Source organism: Drosophila grimshawi, unplaced genomic scaffold, assembly GCF_018153295.1.
Source record: "Drosophila grimshawi isolate 15287-2541.00 unplaced genomic scaffold, ASM1815329v1 contig_311, whole genome shotgun sequence".
NCBI lineage: Eukaryota > Metazoa > Arthropoda > Insecta > Diptera > Drosophilidae > Drosophila > Drosophila grimshawi.
The window spans coordinates 3,985,073-4,005,664 of NW_025063098.1; the positions used below are offsets into that span (position 1 = coordinate 3,985,073).

The 20,592-nt window shown below is 41.2% G+C and overlaps 5 protein-coding genes and 2 pseudogenes across 5 annotated transcripts; 5 read left to right on the forward strand and 2 right to left on the reverse strand.

Moving 5' to 3' along the window:
• Positions 1-444: 444 nt before the first annotated feature.
• On the forward strand, positions 445-3,250 carry LOC116805464 (transcriptional regulator ATRX homolog; the record flags this gene model as incomplete). The annotated part of the gene is made up of 2 exons (XM_032737484.2): positions 445-569; positions 2,289-3,250. A coding segment is annotated over exon 2 (909 nt), but the record flags the coding sequence as incomplete, so codon positions are not given.
• A 204-nt stretch (positions 3,251-3,454) lies between these two features.
• Positions 3,455-7,399, forward strand: LOC6564259 (transcriptional regulator ATRX homolog). The gene is made up of 3 exons (XM_032737477.2): positions 3,455-4,742; positions 4,814-5,698; positions 5,814-7,399. The coding sequence occupies exons 1-3, from the start codon at positions 3,542-3,544 to the stop codon at positions 6,887-6,889; spliced, it is 3,162 nt and encodes a 1,053-aa protein (XP_032593368.1). The 5' UTR covers positions 3,455-3,541; the 3' UTR covers positions 6,890-7,399.
• Positions 7,400-7,696: 297 nt separating this feature from the next.
• LOC6564258 (mediator of RNA polymerase II transcription subunit 28) lies at positions 7,697-8,545 on the reverse strand. The gene has a single exon (XM_001990439.2). The coding sequence runs from the start codon at positions 8,453-8,455 to the stop codon at positions 7,904-7,906; it is 552 nt and encodes a 183-aa protein (XP_001990475.1). The 5' UTR covers positions 8,456-8,545; the 3' UTR covers positions 7,697-7,903.
• Positions 8,546-8,688: 143 nt separating this feature from the next.
• Positions 8,689-9,866, forward strand: LOC6564257 (neugrin). The gene has a single exon (XM_001990438.2). The coding sequence runs from the start codon at positions 8,721-8,723 to the stop codon at positions 9,804-9,806; it is 1,086 nt and encodes a 361-aa protein (XP_001990474.1). The 5' UTR covers positions 8,689-8,720; the 3' UTR covers positions 9,807-9,866.
• Positions 9,867-10,988: 1,122 nt separating this feature from the next.
• On the reverse strand, positions 10,989-13,505 carry LOC6564256 (vacuolar protein sorting-associated protein 33B). Its single transcript, XM_032736826.1, has 4 exons — positions 13,254-13,505; positions 13,060-13,160; positions 12,677-13,004; positions 10,989-12,496 (listed from the first exon to the last, which is right to left on the reverse strand). Exons 1-4 carry the CDS (start codon positions 13,308-13,310, stop codon positions 11,051-11,053), a joined length of 1,932 nt encoding a protein of 643 aa, XP_032592717.1. The 5' UTR covers positions 13,311-13,505; the 3' UTR covers positions 10,989-11,050.
• Positions 13,506-13,855: 350 nt separating this feature from the next.
• LOC116805463 lies at positions 13,856-15,672 on the forward strand (annotated as a pseudogene).
• Positions 15,673-17,037: 1,365 nt separating this feature from the next.
• Positions 17,038-18,851, forward strand: LOC122322365 (annotated as a pseudogene).
• The last annotated feature ends 1,741 nt before the right edge of the window (positions 18,852-20,592 follow it).

Genomic DNA, 20,592 nt, shown 5'->3' on the forward strand with positions numbered 1-20,592 from the left:
TTCTAGTGCGAATAGTTAAATTAAACAAATACATTGAAATATATTTTCATATATGCATTCGTCTTTGCAATTATATACAATTAAGCTCTTGTTCAATTTTATGTCTGACAGCTTCGGCAAATTGTGAATTGTAATTATTGTGACAAAAGTGACAATGATATTTAACTGTAAATATACACCAACCATATATTTAAATTAAATAATTGCAGACCCATTTAGACAATGCCGCAAAACACCACTTCTGTGAGTACACCACTTCTATGGATATTCAGTCATGCAGTCACGGTTTTAATAAGAATATCAGATAAGCGATGATTGCTCATCTCTAGTGTCGGCGCTAGAGTTGCCTTTGCTATGATCAACATCTGTGTGCTTGTGTGCTGTGTATACTAGCAAATAAAATTTTAAGCGGCGGCGTAGGCAGACTGCTGCTATTGTCTGTATTATTGTTATATATACTTAATTGATTTTAATTCAATTCAAGTGTACACAAATCCTTTGTGAATGTGCACCGAGTGCATTTGCTAAGTGCTGGGCGAAATGAAAACGCAAATGAAAAATCGCAAAAGGTGAGCGCAACGCATTTGTATGTGTGTTTGTAGGTAAGCGTGTGTGTGTGTGTGTGTGTTCGAGTACATGTACATGTATGTGTAGTGTGCAGTTCGCGTCTGTGCCAAAAAGCGCGGCGGTGGAATGTTGAAAAATTAACTAATTTAAAATGTTTGACATGGCCACATTGTCATCTAATGTAACATTAATATTACAGTTTTAAGTTGCCCGTTTTTTGTTTTCAAATGGAAAAAAGAAACTTTAGCTCTTTAAAAAAGAAAAAGAAAGAAAGCAAAGTATTTAGCAGATAAAAAAATAAACGTAGAGAAGAAGAAGCAGAGCGCAACAAAAACGCCGAATGCGGACGCGCGGCGTCGAATGCAAGTGGAAGAGTGCTTGTCGTTTTTTTATTTTTTAAGCTAAAAGTAGTGAAATAGCAACAAAGAAAAAAGATGGGTGTGCTGCAACTTGCATACCCTGCAATCCAGTTAAAATCGTAACAAGCGTGTGATTAAAATATTAACATATTTAGTTATGAGAGGCGATGGAAAGCATTTTCACTTGCACCGGCGGCGTATTTAAACATGCTTTAGATTGTTATTATTATTATTATTAGGGGGAAGCTGCACCGCGACCTATTTGATCTATTGTGCCCCCCTTCTGAGCATATAGCTCTTCCATCTGCCCCAACTCCCTTACGAACGTGAGGATCTTTGTTGGGTTGAGGTCTACTATGTCTGCAATTCAAAACATGTGCCCCTAGGATGCTTCTTCTTCTAATTAAGGCGACACATTCTGCCAGGATGTACATCGAGGATTCCTCCTCTCTTTCACAAAACCTGCAGAGATCGCTACTATATATACCCAATTTTGTCAGGTGACTCCTTAGTCTACAGTGTCCTGTCAATAGACCGGTAAGTATCCTAAGGCTGTTCTTTCCCATGGTTATAATTTGTTTAAAACGTACAAGATTATAACGACCAAGGAGACATCTGGCTTGTCGGAGTCCTATTGCCTCTGACCAGCTCTGATGCCATCTCTGTCTCTCCTCGTTTCTAATTTCCAGTCGTATAGTGTGTCTCCCTATGCCACAATACGGTTCTGGTCCTGTTAGGAGCCTTTCTGCCCCCATTCTCGCTTGCTTGTCAACCGCCTCGTTTCCCGCTATGTCCCTGTGACCCGGGACCCATCGTAGGGTGAGCCTGTTGTGAGTCCCGAGCAGGTCTAGCTTTGAACGAACTTCATGGACTACCTTCGATGTTATCTTAGTCCCCATTATAGCTTTCAATGCTGCTTGACTATCGGATAGGATGGATATATCCGTATTCCGATAGTTACGTTCTATGTTGAAGTCCGCACATCTCCCTATCGCACACACCTCAGCCTGAAATATGCTGGTGTGCGTTTCCAGGGATTCATGGTAAAATACCCGAGGACCCACCACTCCAAGACCGGTGCCCTGATTCGTGAGTGATCCATCGGTGTACCATTTTATGGTGTGCGGTTTCATGGGATGGACTTCATCCAGAGTTGTCCATTCCCTTTTACTACTCATACGAACTGTGATTGTTATTAATTGAATAATTTTTTAATAATTTGTGACGTATTTTAGAGTGTGTGTTTGTTTGTGTACATACATGTTATGGATAATTGAGACTATAGGGTATCTCCTAGTTGGTTATCACATGATTTTAAACGAATTTCTTTTCGTTTCTTTCATTTCATATTATTTCTTTTAGCTTTGTTTAAATTTGAGACGCGGCGCAAATAAGCTCGTGGCACACCGTTACCTATGGGAGACGAAAGTTCAGACTCTCGCGAGACATTTGTTGCAACTTTGATCAATCCAGACGCCGATAGCAGCAACACCTCGAAAGAGATCACAACTAAAATAAAGCCCCAGCCAAGCGATCAGATCAGCGATGTCAATGAGAATTCAACAAATAGAGAAGAAACAATAGCAACAACAACAACAACAGCAGCAGCAGCAACAGCAACTATTGAAGCAAACAGTAATGGAACTAACGGAAATGGAACAGTGAAGGCTGCACTCGACGAATTCTCAAACAGCTGCTCGGACGACGATCAAGGCGTTCTGGAGAAGCCAGCATTCAAAATAAGCATTGTTCCATTGGAGAAACTGCTGGCACAGCCAAAAAGCAACGGCAACAGCACCAGAACAACTAGAAACTCCAACAACAACAACACCACTAAACTTAATGAAAGAACAACTAATATAACTAAAAGAACAAATTTGCGATCATCATCGGTTTTGCCGGCGCGTAAAAGTCGCAACAAAATTGTGTCCATTATCGAATTAAGCGACAGCGACCCAGAAACAGACGAAGACGCCATTATTGTGCAGCGTAGAAGTCGGATCAACAGCACATCCACATCAACATCCACATCCAGCACAGCAGTTGGCAAGGAGTCAGCCAAGAAGTTGCCAACCAAACAGAGTTTGCTCTCGAAACTGTTAATCGACAGCGATAGCACAACAGCGAGTGAGGAGACAAACACAATACAACAGTTGCGTCGCTGTGTGGTGCGTGTAAAGCGCATTAAGCTGCCAACAACAGCAGCTAAAGCAACAACAGCAGCTAAAGCAACAACAGCAGCTAAAGCCACAACAGAAGCAGTAGCAACAGAAGCCGCAACAAAAGCATCAAAAACAATTACAGCAGAAACAACTACAACAAAAATAAAAACAGAATCATCAGCAGAAACAACAAGAGCAGAAACAACAACAGCAGAAACAACAACAGCAGAAACAACAACAGCAGAAACAACAGCAGAAACAACAACAGCAGAAACATCAACAGCAGAAACAACAGCAGCAACAACATCAGTAAAAACTACAACAGAAGCAAAAACAAGAGCAGCAGTAGGAACACTGGCAGCAGCAACAACAGAAACAGCAACAACTGAAGAATCAGCAACAGCAGCAACAATAGAAAAAGCGTCAGCTAAAAAACCCGAGCCAAAGCGCAAAATGAGCACAGATTCCGAGGTGGAAGAAGCGAGCACATCGAAGCGCACTCGTCGCGATAAAAGCGCCAGTGCCAGCGATAACGATTCCGATTACAAGGCAGCCGCCGATTCCGATGAGGAGGAACAAGTGGAATCAGAACATGAAAAAGATGTTGAAAAATCGGATGCAGACGCAGACGCTGCTGCTGGCCAAAGCAGCGACAGCGAAGTGATGCCACAACGCAAACGGCGCAATTTTGCAAACAAAAAAGATGCGGGCTCTGCGCAGGACTCATCGGATTTCGAGCCGGAGGACAAGAAGAAGAAGAAGCGACGACGCATCAAGAAGACATCCAGCGGCGACAGTGACGATGGCGACGACGAAAAGAACAAGAACAAGCGTAAACACATACGCAAAATCATCAAGACTAAGGATTTGGATTTGACCACCAAGGAGGCAGCCAAGGAGGAGGACGATCGTCGCAAACGCATCGAGGAGCGTCAAAAGATCTACAATCGCATCTTTGAAAAATCGGAGAACATCGAAATTAGCGAGCTAATATTGGATTTCGATGAGGAGTCAAAAAAGGCACTGCTCCAGGTGGACAAGGGACTGCTAAAGAAGCTAAAGCCCCACCAGGTGGCTGGCGTCAAGTTCATGTGGGACGCGTGCTTCGAGACGCTCAAGGAGAGCGAAAAGAATGCCGGCTCCGGCTGTATATTGGCCCATTGCATGGGCCTGGGCAAAACGCTGCAGGTGGTCACTCTCTCCCACACGCTACTCATCAATTCTAGGCGTACGGGTGTGGAGCGTGTGTTGGTCATCTCGCCGCTGAGCACCGTGAATAATTGGGCACGTGAATTTGTTCATTGGATGGCGTTCGCCCATCGACGCGACATCGAGATCTATGACATTTCACGGTACAAGGACAAGCCGACGCGCATCTTCAAACTGAATGAATGGTATGAGGAGGGCGGCGTCTGCATCCTGGGCTATGACATGTATCGCATTCTCGCCAATGAGAAGGCAAAGGGTCTGCGCAAGAAGCAACGCGAACAGCTCCAGCATGCCCTCGTCGAACCCGGGCCCGATCTCGTCGTCTGCGACGAGGGTCATCTGCTCAAGAACGAGAAGACATCGATTAGCAAGGCGGTCACACGGATGCGCACCAAGCGACGCATCGTACTCACCGGCACGCCTCTACAAAATAATCTCAAAGAATGTAAGCTATGGCACTAAAAGGATGATCCTTACACAAATCGCTAATCGTTATATTTTCCTCTCGCCCTATAGATTATTGCATGATTCAGTTTGTGAAGCCAAGTCTATTGGGCACATATAAGGAGTACATGAATCGCTTTGTCAATCCAATTAGCAATGGCCAGTATACGGATTCCACGGAGCGTGATTTGCGCCTGATGAAGCATCGTTCGCATATACTGCACAAGCTACTCGAGGGTTGCATTCAGCGACGGGATTACTCGGTACTGGCGCCTTATTTGCCGCCCAAGCATGAGTATGTCGTCTATACGACATTGTCGGAGCTGCAGCAGCAGCTGTATGGCTATTATATGACAACGCATCGGGATCAGGGCAGCTCGGATATTTGTGGCAAGGGTGCCCGTCTGTTTCAGGACTTTCAGGACTTGCGACGAATCTGGACACATCCGATGAATCTGCGCGTCAATAGCGACACTGTAATTGCGAAGCGTTTGCTAAGCAACGATGACTCCGAGGAAGAAGGCTTTATTTGTGATGATTCCGAGGAGGAGGAGGTCGTCTCGAATTCATCGGAGAGCATTGATTCGTTCAAGTCGGATGCCAGCTTAACCATGGGCAACACAGATGCCGCTGGCGGCAGCAAAATGAAGTGTCGCAAGACACGCAACGGCGTTCGCGATGGATTGAACGACAGTGATTCGGATGTCGAGTGTATGGGCGGTGGCGTATCTATACAGAAGGATGATCCATCCGAGTGGTGGAAACCGTTCGTCGAGGAGAAGGAGCTGAACAACGTTAATCATTCCCCCAAGCTGCTCATGCTGCTTCGATTGCTGCAACAATGCGAGGCAATCGGTGACAAGCTGCTCGTCTTTTCCCAATCCCTACAATCCCTGGATGTTATCGAACATTTCCTCTCGCTGGTGGATAGCAATAGCAAGGGCTACGAATTTGAGGGTGAGTCATGCTCTTCCGATCGGCTATGCCAGATCTAAGTAGCATCATAATTAAGATGAGGAAAATATTGGATATATTTTCTTCAGTTCTAATCGTTTTCTTCTCAATGCCGTAGGTGATGTGGGTAACTTTAAGGGCTCCTGGATACAGGGCGAAGATTACTTCCGTTTGGATGGCTCGTGCAGCGTGGAGCAGCGTGAGTCGATGTGCAAGCAGTTCAATAATGCCAGCAATGTGCGTGCCCGTCTCTTTCTCATCTCGACCAGAGCTGGTGGATTGGGCATTAATTTGGTGGCAGCCAATCGCGTCGTCATTTTCGATGTCTCGTGGAATCCTTCGCACGACACGCAGAGCATCTTTCGTGTGTATCGCTTCGGGCAAGTGAAGCCGTGCTACATCTATCGTCTCATTGCCATGGGCACCATGGAGCAGAAGGTCTATGAGCGACAGGTGGCCAAACAGGCAACGGCGAAGCGTGTGATCGATGAGCAGCAGATCTCAAGACATTATAACCAAACTGATTTAATGGAGCTTTACACGTATGAGCTGAAGCCGAGCGCTGAGCGCGAGATGCCGCTGTTGCCCAAGGATCGATTGTTTGCCGAGCTGCTGACCGAGCATGAGAAGCTGATATTTAAATATCACGAGCATGACTCGCTGCTTGAGCAGGAGGAGCACGAGAATCTATCCGAGGAAGAGCGCAAATCGGCCTGGGCCGAGTACGAGGCGGAGAAGACGCGCGCCGTCCAAGCTTCGCAGTATATGAGCTATGATCGCAACGCCTTTGGTGCCCAGATGGTTAGCCAGTTTGGCAATGCCTCCGGCAGTGTTACATCCAATAAGATATTTGGATTCCGCTCGGATATTCTGTTGCAGCTGCTTAACATGAAGATATCGAAGGATCATCCGGAGCTAACACAGAATCAGGTCATACAATTAGTGCCCAGCTATCTACAGCAGCTGTACAATGAGATGAACAATGGTGATCCGACCATGTACAAGGATCTGTTGCAGCTGCATACACACATTGTGCATCCCAGCGGCATGTACATGAATCCCTTGCTCTATACCAATCAAAATCCATCGGCGGCGGGCTACAATCAGGGAACTGGACAAACAGTTGGCGCCACTGTTGCACCCACTGCCAGTTCGACCGGCTTTGAGGCGGACAAGGTATACGAGATTGATTAAGTGAAAATTGACATATAGTACATATTATGTTCACGAATCCATCATATTATTGCGCACACAGTGAATCACACGAGGATTGGCTATTGTCCTCATCATCAAAAATAAGATACATATGTGGTTTTTTTTTCGTGTATCAATTTCGATTTAATGTTAGTTAATTTGTCGTCTTATACTAATTTGAAGAACAAAGCGAAAACAGTCTTTGTAATTACAAATTATTCATGAATACATAGCCCAAGCATAAGTTTATATAGTTTTTATGTCTGAATTTAGTTTAAAGCAGTCCTAATACATTTAGAATTATATTAGATACCGATACCAATTTACACAAAAAACACACAAGAAAAAAGAAAACGAAAAAACAAAAACAAAATGCAAACATATAATGAGTTAAATATACATGGATATATTAGCTATTATACGCGATCTTTGCAAAGGTACGCAAAAAAAAAAATTAACTACACACGCAGCAAAAATAACAAACAATAAATGGCACAGAATACGATAAATAATACTATTGGAGTTTTTAATTGTTCCTTGCATGGATAAACTGATCTTGATCTTGACTACAATTAGTTCAAATAAATTGAAATTAAAGTTCTACAACTCTACAATTTAATGATCTCTTAAATATATGCATGTTCCGAATGGGAAAATAAAAAAAATATAAAAAGCTAATTGCCTGGATAAACTGATCTTGATCTTGACGGTAGTTCAAAAAATGATATTTAATAATGCCTTATTAATCCGAACGCGTCCAATGGAAAACAGTTTATAAAAATATATGGCTTATTGTGAAAAGGTTGATTTCAATGGATCGACAATTTTTTATTTGATTTTCATTTAATAGCTATCAACAGATATTAAACATGTTGCTTGGGTCATCGGTCATAGATAAAATAAAAAGTTAGGGCATCTTCCAGCTTGGCTCCACGTAAAAGTTTTCATTTAAGTATAAGTTTTAATGTTTATTAAAAGGTGCATAACTTAGAGATTATATTAGATTCTATGACATCACTTGGGTGGCAGTTTGCCCATCATGCGCAGCTGTTGCACCTGTTGTGCTTGCAGCAAATGCTGTGGTCCTCCAGGCAGTTGTACGCCCGGTGGCATGCCGCTCATTAGGCCGGGACGTGGCCCCGGTCCACCCATTGGCTGCATGCCCGTTGGACACGGGCCGGGCATCATCGGATGCGTGGGGCGATTGTGGACACCTTGTTGGATATCGGACAGACACGCTTTCCACTCTTCCAGGCGGTTGTAGTGCTTTTGCAGCAGCGTCTCTTTGCGTGCTATTTCAATGCTCAGATCTTGATTCTCATCCTTGATGAGCATATGTGGTTTAAGCGTGGAGACGAGAAAGCGTTTCTGTAAAAAGAATGCCTCCATTTGGCGGGCCACATCGATGAAGCGATTCGTTGTCTTTTGCACCTCCAGATCGATTTCCTCCTTGTTGGTGCCGGAGTTGGGCTCCTGTTTGGTTAGCGAGAGCAGACAGGCCTGAAACGCTTCCTCGAATTCATCCATTAAATTGCCTCCACCGGCTTCGTTATTTGGCGTTGACATATTTGTTTTGTTTTTCCTGTTTACAAGTTACAAACTGTAAACAATTCGATGAACTCGCAAAATACGCTTTCCCAGAAAGAAGCACCAAAAAATCCCCAAAAATAAGGCCGACTTTGCGATTAATTGTACAAAATATATCGATACTTTTAGATAATTGCAAACGAAATTAATTCCAGGAATACCATTCACATAATAGTTTGTTAGTTAAATAATTCTAAAATAGGAATATCATTAACATAATTATTTATTGGTTAAGTGTGCTCAAATGGCAGCACATCAGATCATAAGAAGTCTGTACACTGCTCAATGGTGTCTCTTAGCTCGAGTGCCACGACGCGCTAATCCCGGCCTGGGCTATCAACTGCAGCAGCTCCAGCAGCCTAGTGTCGAGGATGCTAGTGAGGATTATGCCGATATGGAGGCGGATTTCATGTCCGCCCATCGCACACATCAGCAGCACGAGGCACAGCAGCAACAGCAACGCGATCGTGTGCGACAATTTATGATCAAGCACAAATACTTTCGCAATGCTAAATTGCCCAATTTGTTGTTGTACGCGGAGAAGGAGCAAATGCGTCTGCTCCACGAACGCGATGCGGATGAATGGAGTGTGGAGCGATTGGCGGAGAGTTTTCCGGCCACAGCGGACATTGTGCAGAAGGTGTTGCGCTCCAGGTGGCGGCCACAAAGTGTGGAACGCATACGCAATCATGATGCCAGCGTTATGAGGAACTGGACACAGTTGCGTGCTGGAAAATGTGCCGATGTGCCGCCCGAGTTGATGCAGCATTTACAGAAATTTGCCCAACGCCAACGAGGAGACTTGCAACAATTAAGGCCAGAGCAGTGGCCGACACGACCAGAACTACCGGTGCCGCAGCGAAATGAATTCCGAGCGTTGCTGGGCAAAGAGGGCAACAAGCAGCTGGAATCGGGCAACTCAACACAGCGATTAACGGCTCGGTTTATGCCGCCTGCGGCGGGCGAGGAAGAAACCTATTTACTGGACAAGGTGGTAGACAAGCGTAAAATGCGCCTGCAGGAGTTAAAGGCATTGCAAGTGTTGCCCAAGCAAAAGGAGCAGCAGCTGGAGCGACCATTGCCCAATCCCAATGGCACTGGTCCACTGCCCAGTTTTGTGGAGAAATTCGAGCGAACTGAAATTGTTGTTAGCGTTGCGGATCAGCGGAAATACGAGATGAGCAAAGTGAAGGATCGTATTGTTATACCACGCAAACTATATCAGCAAGGAGCCACCTATCGCGTGGATGATGCCTACTACGATGACGATGGAGAGCTGCTGTATCGCGTGCCCGGCATGACTGGCGGACAGCGGTTTCACAAAGATTAAGAGGCAATCGAAGCTAGTCTAAATGTTAAAAATAAAAATAAATCTATCTTTACAAATTGAGCAGAATGTATTGAATACCCTGGATTGAATGCTGAGTGTTTTGTGTACCGTTTTAGAAGGCAGTGAATATCCTGCTATGCCAGAATTGCTTCCAGGATTATTCCTAGCTGATCAGTTTTTTTCCATTCAATTTCTGCTCTTTCAGTTTATCGAAAGAAAATGGAACAAATGCGCTTAAAAGTTAATCGAATCTAGTCTAAATGTTCCATATATAAAATATATGGATATTTACGAATTGAATATTTTGAGTTAACCATCAGAAGGTGGTGAAGACCCTGACGATAACAATATATGTATGTATCTATCTACACGAATTGAATGTTTTGTGTCAATAATCAGAAGATTCCCTGAATTCCCTGATTTACTTGGAGCCATTGGATTATTTAGTTTAGTTTAGTTTTTTCCTCGCAATCTTCGCTTTTTAAGTGCATCCTACGAAAATTGAACAAATGTACTAAAATTAAGAGGAACTCGAAGCTAGTGTTAAGTATGACAATAAATCGAAGAATATCTAATCTAATCTCATCAGAAGGTATTGAAGACTCTTCTGTGCCTGGATTGGCCCAGGTTTATTCCAAGTCGATCAGATTTTTGAAGCTGGTATAAATGTTAAATATAGAAAATTAAATATAACAATATTTAATCTAATTATCAGAACGTATTGAATATCCTGCTTTGCCTGAAACCAATGGCTTATTCCAAGTCGATCCGTATGCACTCAATTTCCGCTTTTTTAATTCATCGTACGAATATTGAACAATTGAAGAGGCAATTGAAACTAGTCTAATTGTTAAATATAACAATATATAACGATATCTAATCTAATCTAACCATCAGAAGTTGTTGAATAGCATGCTTTGCCTGAGCTGGCTCTAAGTTTATTCCAAGTCGAACAGTTTTTTCCGCTCAATTTCCGCATTTCAAATTCACCGAACGAAAGTTGAGCAAATGCACTAAGCTCATTGGTAGTCTAATGTTAAATGTAACAATGCATCGAACAATATCTAATCTAAAGACCAGAAGGTTTTGATTACCTTGGTTTGCTTGGATTGGCTTCAGCTTTATTCTGAGTCGATCCGCAATTTCCACTTAATTTCCCGTCGAAAATTGAACAAATGCCGCTTTCAAATTGCAACGTTTTATTACAAAAATATAAACATATAAACTGTCAAATAGTAATAGCACTAGTTATTGAAGGCAGCTGCGATTAGATCACTGCCCGCAAGCAATGCATCCGAGGCAACAGTTATTTGGGTGCCCGTCAGCCTGGCCACAAGATCACAGGCAGCTATTTCCGCATAGTTGGCGCCGCCAACAACAAACACAAACAAGTTGCGCAGACGCAGCGGAAGGATGTCAGGTGTTTTCAGTTGGGTAGCAAAGGATTTGGGCGTGCTCGGTTGTCCGCCTGCCTCGTGCAGCTGCAGTCCATCGATCATGGCCAGCTTGTTGGCCAACTGCTCGGCACTGTTGGCATTGAGGAGTATCGAGCACAGCTGCGCCGCCAGCGGGATGTACGTGCCATTGAACACAAAGCTGGGACACGATTGCTTGGCAGCATGTCCGGTAGCAGCAGCCGCAGCAGCGGATGTGGATGGTGCTGGCTGATCAGCGTCCGCACAAGATGTCAGCAATTTTAGGCGATTGGCGTTGGCCTGAAATTCGGTTTGCTGGAACTTGGGCAGCGGCAGATTGGAGAGGAGTTTGGCGGACGTCTTGCGCTCGGGCAGCAGCACCGGCAACAGGCCCGCCTGTGCCAGCTGCTGAAAGACGCACAGTTCCCGGTGGCCAAACATGTTGCAATAGTTGCGTGCTAAACTCTGCAGCTCCTCGGGTGCAACGCCGGCGCACAGATGCAGCAAGCAGAGCAGACGCAGCGTATTATAACGCTGGCCATCTGTGGTCAGCAGCTCATCGATCTCGGTGAGAAGGCGCTTGCGTGAAACATTGTTGAGGATGTCCTCCTCGAGCGTTTGCAGGCGGCGAAAGTTGCCCAACATTTGGATGACAATCTCGGAGGCATTTATATGTCGCAACACTTTGGCCTTTAGCTCCGTCAACTTGGGCAGCTTGCGTGCGACATAGTCGTGCATCTCCTCCAGTTGCATGTCGTTGAGCTTCTGCAGCTCCAGGCTCAGGGATTTCACCTGCGCACGCACCAAACTGCTTGCCTGGGCGAAGTGCTTGTAACGATTATCACCGTAGATCTCATCACAGGCGGAATTCAGGCGAATGCTGTTCAGCTTGCCAGTGTTTGGCTTCAGATCGCTTTTGCCTTGGAGCAGCTGCAGCTTCTGGCTGCGTATCTTATTGTTGGCATTATCAATCACAATTTCCCCAGCACGCAGCTGGAACACCTCCAGCAGCAGGCCAGCATAAATGGCGGGCGTCAGCAATGACGACGCATAATCCTTGTCCCTGTCAATAATCAGCCAGGCACCAAAGTCAGCCGGATTTGTCGGCTCTGGCACTGTTCCCAGCGACTGCATCAGCTGCACTAGCTGTCCCGCATGGCTGCCAAAGGTGAGGGTAAGCATTGGCTTGCCACAAATCATTTGCAGTAGTCGCAGACTCTGCGCCACAGAAGGCAGCGCCGAGGTATTCCCTTGCAAATATAGGCATTCGTAGAGCTGCATTGAAGGAGTGATAGAAAGTGAGTAAATGGATTTGGATGTCTAGCCAGGATTTAGTATTTCTTTGAAATGAGTAGAACCTCTTTGAGCGTTAGACTGGAGGAAGATCATCATCTATAGTTCGGTTTATCTTCATTTCAAATTAAATGCCAATAGCTGACCGTAAACTCCACTCACATTTGGCAGCTCCAGACTCAGCACGCCCTGATCGAGGTATATGAAGTCCCAGTTGTAATGATGCAGCTGGACGAGACCCCAGAGGCCGGCCTGTTCGAGCAACGCATGAAAATACGCATAGCAGCTGGGCACGCAAATGATGTGAACCATGCGCAGCGCTAGATCGGGTGACTCAGTGGGCGTGGCTAGGGTAAGGGGTTGCAGTTGACGCAGCAGCGTCTGTAAAGTGCCCAGCAGACTGCGTATCATGTAGATGTGCACCTGGTCGTCATCTCGATGCAGTCTTTGTTTTGTATCCAGTTTGTAGATACGTTGAATGCCCTTCAATCTGTAAATTGTGTTGTTTAATAACAAGTTTAATAAGATATGCGTGGACTACTCACTTCAACCAGGAGGCGGTGCATACATGTTCGAGCGGCTTGATCAGCTCGGGCTCTAAGATGAGCTCCTTTTTGCCCGGTATGGAGCATAGTATTGCCTGCAACTGAACCGAAGACATACAAAAATTGCATTTTATTACAATAAATTAGATGGTGCACACATACACACACACACCCGTACACCCGTACACACACACCTTTTCCTGTGCCACCAGTTGAAATCCCTGCAATTTCTTCTCCAGCGTCACATCCATTTAGGGGAACTTCTACCGATACTTTTGACGTTTCCAAAATACCGATAAGAGGCATGCGCCGATAACATTCCCGACGATGTATCGATTAATTTGTTAATAAATGCGCCAACATATTCTAATAAGAAAACAAATTAATTATTGACCATTTTTAATAATGAAAAAAAAAACAAATCATGGCTTATATGACACTACTGTAGGTTTTGAATCATAAAAAGGTGGTTTTAAGAGAGTAAAATTATCAGACTAATCTTATCAAATTATATTACTTATTTACCAATCGTTGAAAATAATCACACATTTTTCAAACGTTTTGAGAATCAAAGTAGATAATTTGGTATAATGCACTTTGGTGCATTTCAAATTGAAATGCATTATCTATTTTATGATAAGATATGGTCAACAATATTTTACGATTTCGAACAAAGAAGATAAAAATTACAGCTTTTGGACACAAAATAATGACTACCGATGACTGTCAGGAATCAGTACTCAGTATTGCACATTGCACATACAACGTATAGTTCAGATAGTACAAATAAGTACAAGTAGCACAAATACAAAATAATATATACTACGATGACAACAACAACCAATAATGAAAGCTTTAATGCTGATGAGCTGGAGGCACCCAAGTGGCTAAATGATCGTTTCATTGAGGAAGTGTTGAGCAAAAATGAGAATGCGCCAGAACTAAAAGTTTTGGATGTTCAGATGTCTCCAGCCAGTGAGAAGGGGGATCACTATGCGAGCGTTATGTTTCGTGGCAACGCTACGTATACCACGGAGAAAGGGAAGTTCTCAAAATCGCTGATCATCAAGACAATGCCCGAAGCGGAGGGTCACAAAAAAGAAATGTTAAGTGAATCGCATCTCTTTGAGACTGAAATTGGCTTGTATACAAAAGTGTTGCCCAAATTCGAGCAAATCTTACGCGATGCTGGAGATAATACTCGGCTTTATGTGCCCTGTATATACACAAGCTTGAAGCCTCGGCAGGTGATGGTCTTTGAGGATCTGGTGCCACAAGGATATGAGGTCATAAGGGATCGGGAGTCAAACATCGAGGAGATAAAGAGTGCGTTTTCTAAGCTCGCCAAATGGCATGCAGTTAGTGTTCACGTATTACATGAGGTAAGTAATTAGTAGGATTACTTAATTACATTTTAATAACACAGTTATTCTTGTTTAGCAACCGGATTACTTGCAAGAATTTAAATATGGCATGTTTGACATGCCAACCATTAAGGAAGACCCCTTCGTATCAACTGGCATGAGCAAGTTCATTACAATACTGGAAGATGTTCCAGTATTGAGAAAGTATTTACCGTTTTTTAAGAATATAGAAAATGATTATCTGGACCGTTGTGGTATTGTACTGCAGGAGTATCGTAAGAATCGCCAGCCCAATGGGTATTATGTTCTATGCCATGGGGACTTTCATCTCCGTAATATGATGTTCAAGCACAACAAAGTAGATGGAAAATTGGAAGATGTCATGTTGATAGATTTCCAAATAAGCAACATATGCCCTATAACCATCGATTTGATCTATGCCATTTACATGTTGATGGGTGTGGAAGATCGTCAAAATAACTATAAGGAATTAATTAACTATTACTTCTCTGAGTTTATCGCAACTTTGCAGAAAATTGGCTTTAAGGGTGAACTACCGAATTCTGAGGAGTTCTGGAAACAAATGTCCCAAACATAAATACTATGGTGGGTTTTGACATGGAATGGTTTAGATTGCAAATTTCTCAATATTATATATTTTCACTTCCATTTGCAGAAATTTTCCTATTAACAACATTTTTGCCCTTGATTTCTGCCCTTATGGATAAAAGTATTGATGTCGCCGATGTGATGCAAAAGGATGAAGTGCGGGCGAATTTGTACCGATTAGACAATTACATTCAAGATGCAAAGGGCGTGCTCTCCAGATTCGAAAAACTGGGATATTTTGATTGATATGGATATGTTTGATAAGATAAATATAATGATAAGCTGGCTTGATAAAAATGATAGCGAGGGGATATGTATTGCCATAATAAAAGTACGACAATGCTTAAACTAACCACTTTTATAGTTAAAGCAAAAAAAGATTTCCAATGACAAGCTGTATAAGCATAAACTGAAAAATAAATAAAATATTTGGTTTAGAATACATTTCATTTACAGTCAAGGGCGTATCCAGTTGCCACCTTGCCAAACCCCTAGGTAATTGTTATCATAGAGAAATCAATTATTAGATTACTTCCGCATATGTTACATTTAGTGTCTATACGACTTTAAGGTGGAAGTCAGTTTATCTCTTAAAATAAGTTTTTCTAACCAAATAAAAGCTTACCAGATCCTTCAAAAACTATCGCAAAATCATTTAAAAATTGAATCTTCTTGTGGTTAGATTACCAATTAGTTTTTTCATTTAAAACCTGTCATTGCTATAGACATATATAATATCATTAGATTGCAGTCCTAGGAGGTGGTGACTGGTTAAGATTAGGTAAGCTAAGTGCGTTGGTCTAGAACAAGATTAAATATATCAAATTTTTGATCTGACTCATAAAAGCAGATTCGTATAAAAGTAGATAAATCGATTTTTGATATTAGAAAAGTCCTTTGACGTCAATAATAAAACAATAATAATACAATAAAACACTTGTTTTAAATTTCACTATGTAATTAATTTGAAATAATTATATTCAAATATCCCTTATCTTGCTAGATGCTTGTGGTTATCATCAATATCTACTTTATGACCCATTTTCAGGAATGAACAGAGAAAGAGGTAGAAAACTACTTGCATTTTTGATCGGAACTAAGTTGGCTCATTAACTCAGAAGAATCAGTATAACCATTTAATAGTTTAATAAGAAGATTATACCAAGCATTGTTCGGCGATCCGAAAGAGAAGAAAGATTTATTAATAAAAGTCTACTACGATTAATATGTAAGCTAATATTAGTATTTCAGTTAGGAACCCGAAGGGTAAATCCAATTTATCCGTTTCAGCTGTTAATTGGATGAATTCCATTTCGGTTACATTTATCATGTGTTATGGTAGCTAACTAAGCGCTTATCCACTCAAATTCTCAATTTATTTTATTTGGCTTAAGAGCTTTCGTAGCTTGCCAAGCAATTACTGACGAGCGACTTACAGATTGGAAAAGCTTAAAGTGACTCGTTTTATAACGAACTGCGCATCTGTAAACTAATGCTAGCTTGTAATGAGAATTTCTATGAATACCATAGGAATTGTGTTAAATCTAACCAAGAGTCTCTACTCTCTTGTAGCTCTTATGGTCTTTGAGAAATAAATAGGCAGTCAACCAGACGAATAAGGATAAATCAAGTTTTTCCACTATGCTCTGCTGATTATAATGGGCTTAGACGAGGTGGACATTACAGAATATTTAAGAAATATTACAAATTAAGTATAGATGCTATTTTTTGTACTTAAGTTTATGTGATGGACACATAACATTGAGCCAGTAAGCAACATGAAAAGATCTAATTCAAATGGTGCCCCTACCTGTTGAGCTGATTTATTTTTTTCACAAAATAACTATTTCAGAAATCACATTGTTGATAAAGCTCGTGAAAGCTTTCGAAAGCTTTTGCACACAAATTCGTTTAAATAGTTTAGCATAGTAGTGATGACTCTCAGTAATAAGTATTCAGTATTGCTGGAACATACAGCGGCTTGTACAACTACCTAATACAAATAATTCAAATAAAAAGTAGTATAGTCTGCGATGACAACAACAACCAATAATGATAGCTTTGCTGCTGATGAGTTGGAGGCACCCAAGTGGCTAAATGATCGGTTCATTGAGGAAGTGCTGAGTAAGCATGAGAATGCGCCAGAACTAAAAGTTTTGGATGTTAAGATGTCTCCAGCCAGTGAGAAGGGGGATCACTATGCAAGCATTATGTTTCGTGGCAACGCTACGTATACCACGGAGAAAGGGAAGTTCTCAAAATCGTTGATCATTAAGACAATGCCCGAAGCGGAGGGTCACAAAAAAGAAATGTTAAGTGAATCGCATCTCTTTGAGACTGAAATTGGCTTGTATACAAAAGTGTTGCCCAAATTCGAGCAAATCTTACGCGATGCTGGAGATAATACTCGGCTTTATGTGCCCTGTATATACACAAGCTTGAAGCCTCGGCAGGTGATGATCTTTGAGGATCTGGTGCCACAAGGATATGAGGTCATAAGGGATCGAGACTCAAACATCGAGGAGATAAAGTGTGCGTTTTCTAAGCTCGCCAAATGGCATGCAGTTAGCGTTCACGTATTACATGAGGTAAGTAATTAGTAGGATTACTTAATTACATTTTAATAACACAGTTATTCTTGTTTAGCAACCGGATTACTTGCAAGAATTTAAATATGGCATGTTTGACATGCCAACCATCAGGGAAGACCCCTTCGTAACAACTGGCATGAGCAAGTTCATTGCAATACTGGAAGATGTTCCAGAATTGAGAAAGTATTTACCGTTTTTTAAGAATATAGAAAATGATTATCTGGACCGTTGTGGTATTGTACTGCAGGAGTATCGTAAGAATCGCCAGCCCAATGGGTATTATGTTCTATGCCATGGGGACTTTCATCTCCGTAATATGATGTTCAAGCACAACAAAGTAGATGGAAAATTGGAAGATGTCATGTTGATAGATTTCCAAATAAGCAACATATGCCCTATAACCATCGATTTGATCTATGCCATTTACTTGTTTATGGGTGTGGAAGATCGACAAAATAACTATAAGGAATTAATTAACTATTACTTCTCTGAGTTTATCGCAACTTTGCAGAAAATTGGCTTTAAGGGTGAACTACCGAATTCTGAGGAGTTCTGGAAACAAATGTCCCAAACATAAATACTATGGTGGGTTTTGACATGGAATGGTTTAGATTGCAAATTTCTCAATATTATATATTTTCACTTCCATTTGCAGAAATTTTCCTATTAACAACATTTTTGCCCTTGATTTCTGCCCTTATGGATAAAAGTATTGATGTCGCCGATGTGATGCAAAAGGATGAAGTGCGGGCGAATTTGTACCGATTAGACAATTACATTCAAGATGCAAAGGGCGTGCTCTCCAGATTCGAAAAACTGGGATATTTTGATTGATATGGATATGTTTGATAAGATAAATATAATGATAAGCTGGCTTGATAAAAATGATAGCGAGGGGATATGTATTGCCATAATAAAAGTACGACAATGCTTAAACTAACCACTTTTATAGTTAAAGCAAAAAAAGATTTCCAATGACAAGCTGTATAAGCATAAACTGAAAAATAAATAAAATATTTGGTTTAGAATACATTTCATTTACAGTCAAGGGCGTATCCAGTTGCCACCTTGCCAAACCCCTAGGTAATTGTTATCATAGAGAAATCAATTATTAGATTACTTCCGCATATGTTACATTTAGTGTCTATACGACTTTAAGGTGGAAGTCAGTTTATCTCTTAAAATAAGTTTTTCTAACCAAATAAAAGCTTACCAGATCCTTCAAAAACTATCGCAAAATCATTTAAAAATTGAATCTTCTTGTGGAGATTTTTTAGTTGGACGTGCTCAGTATTCCACATATTAAACAAATAGTTCTGTTAATTTGGCATCAAAAACAAAAAATTATAGCATTAATGTAGATGAGTTGGAGACGCCGAATTGGCTAAATGCACAGTTCGTTGTGGCCGTTAGCAATGACGACGCATAGTCCTCATCCCTGTCAATAATCAGCCAGATACCAAAGTCTGGCGAATTTTTGTGCTCAGGCATCAGCGACTGAAGAGAGAGAATTTCTTTAAAAAGTCGCTTAACTTGTAAATCGAGCCCAAATTTGAGGCGGTATGCAGGCGATAATGATTGTGCATAAAGTGCCTGATTTAATGTCCGACGAGTCACAATTTCAAAAGATACGCACCAATCAAAGCTGAAACTTAACTGATAACGAATACCAAAGTTACTAAATTAAACGGTTAGATTACCAATTAGTTTTTTCATTAAAAACCTGTCATTGCTATAGACATATACAATTTCATTAGATTGCAGTCCTAGGAGGTGGTGACTGGTTAAGATTAGGTAAGCTAAGTGCGTTGGTCTAGAACAAGATTAAATATATCAAATTTTTGATATGACTCATAAAAGCTGATTTATATAAAAGTGTCTCATAGATAAATCGATTTTTGATATTAGAAAAGTCCTTTGACGTCAATAATAAAACAATAAAACACTTGTTTTAAATTTCACTTTGTAATTAATTTGAAATAATTATATTCAAATACCCCTTATCTTGCTAGATGTTTGTGGTTATCATCAATACCTACTTTATGACCCATTTTCAGGAATGAACAGAGAAAGAGGTAGAAAACTACTTGCATTTTTGATCGGAACTAAGTTGGCTCATTAACTCAGAAGAATCAGTATAACCATTTAATAGTTTTAATAAGAAGATTATACCAAGCATTGTTCGGCGATCCGAAAAAGAAGAAAGATTTATTAATAAAAGTCTACTACGATAAATATGTAAGCTAATATTAGTATTTCAGTTAGGAACCCGAAGGGTAAATCCAATTTATCCGTTTCAGCTGTTAATTGGATGAATTCCATTTCGGTTACATTTATCATGTGTTATGGTAGCTAACTAAGCGCTTATCCACTCAAATTCTCAATTTATTTTATTTGGCTTAAGAGCTTTCGTAGCTTGCCAAGCAATTACTGACGAGCGACTTACAGATTGGAAAAGCTTAAAGTGACTCGTTTTATAACGAACTGCGCATCTGTAAACTAATGCTAGCTTGTAATGAGAATTTCTATGAATACCATAGGAATACCATAGGAATTGTGTTAAATCTAACCAAGAGTCTCTACTCTCTTGTAGCTCTTATGGTCTTTGAGAAATAAATAGGCAGTCAACCAGACGAATAAGGATAAATCAAGTTTTTCCACTATGCTCTGCTGATTATAATGGGCTTAGACGAGGTGGACATTACAGAATATTTAAGAAATATTACAAATTAAGTATAGATGCTATTTTTTGTACTTAAGTTTATGTGATGGACACATAACATTGAGCCAGTAAGCAACATGAAAAGATCTAATTCAAATGGTGCCCCTACCTGTTGAGCTGATTTATTTTTTTCACAAAATAACTATTTCAGAAATCACATTGTTGATAAAGCTCGTGAAAGCTTTCGAAAGCTTTTGCACACAAATTCGTTTAAATAGTTTAGCATAGTAGTGATGACTCTCAGTAA

What these genes read in the sequence shown, in the direction of transcription:
- LOC6564259 (XM_032737477.2), top strand. Translation starts at nt 3,542, where the DNA reads ATGAGCACAGATTCCGAGGTGGAAGAAGCGAGCACATCGAAGCGCACT. An exon ending in ACAAAATAATCTCAAAGAAT is followed by an intron (nt 4,743 to 4,813) that starts GTAAGCTATGGC and finishes CTCGCCCTATAG; the next exon opens with ATTATTGCATGATTCAGTTT. An exon ending in CAAGGGCTACGAATTTGAGG is followed by an intron (nt 5,699 to 5,813) that starts GTGAGTCATGCT and finishes TCAATGCCGTAG; the next exon opens with GTGATGTGGGTAACTTTAAG.
- LOC6564258 (XM_001990439.2), bottom strand. Translation starts at nt 8,455, where the DNA reads ATGTCAACGCCAAATAACGAAGCCGGTGGAGGCAATTTAATGGATGAA.
- LOC6564257 (XM_001990438.2), top strand. Translation starts at nt 8,721, where the DNA reads ATGGCAGCACATCAGATCATAAGAAGTCTGTACACTGCTCAATGGTGT.
- LOC6564256 (XM_032736826.1), bottom strand. Translation starts at nt 13,310, where the DNA reads ATGGATGTGACGCTGGAGAAGAAATTGCAGGGATTTCAACTGGTGGCA. An exon ending in TGCACCGCCTCCTGGTTGAA is followed by an intron (nt 13,005 to 13,059) that starts GTGAGTAGTCCA and finishes CACAATTTACAG; the next exon opens with ATTGAAGGGCATTCAACGTA. An exon ending in TGAGTCTGGAGCTGCCAAAT is followed by an intron (nt 12,497 to 12,676) that starts GTGAGTGGAGTT and finishes CCTTCAATGCAG; the next exon opens with CTCTACGAATGCCTATATTT.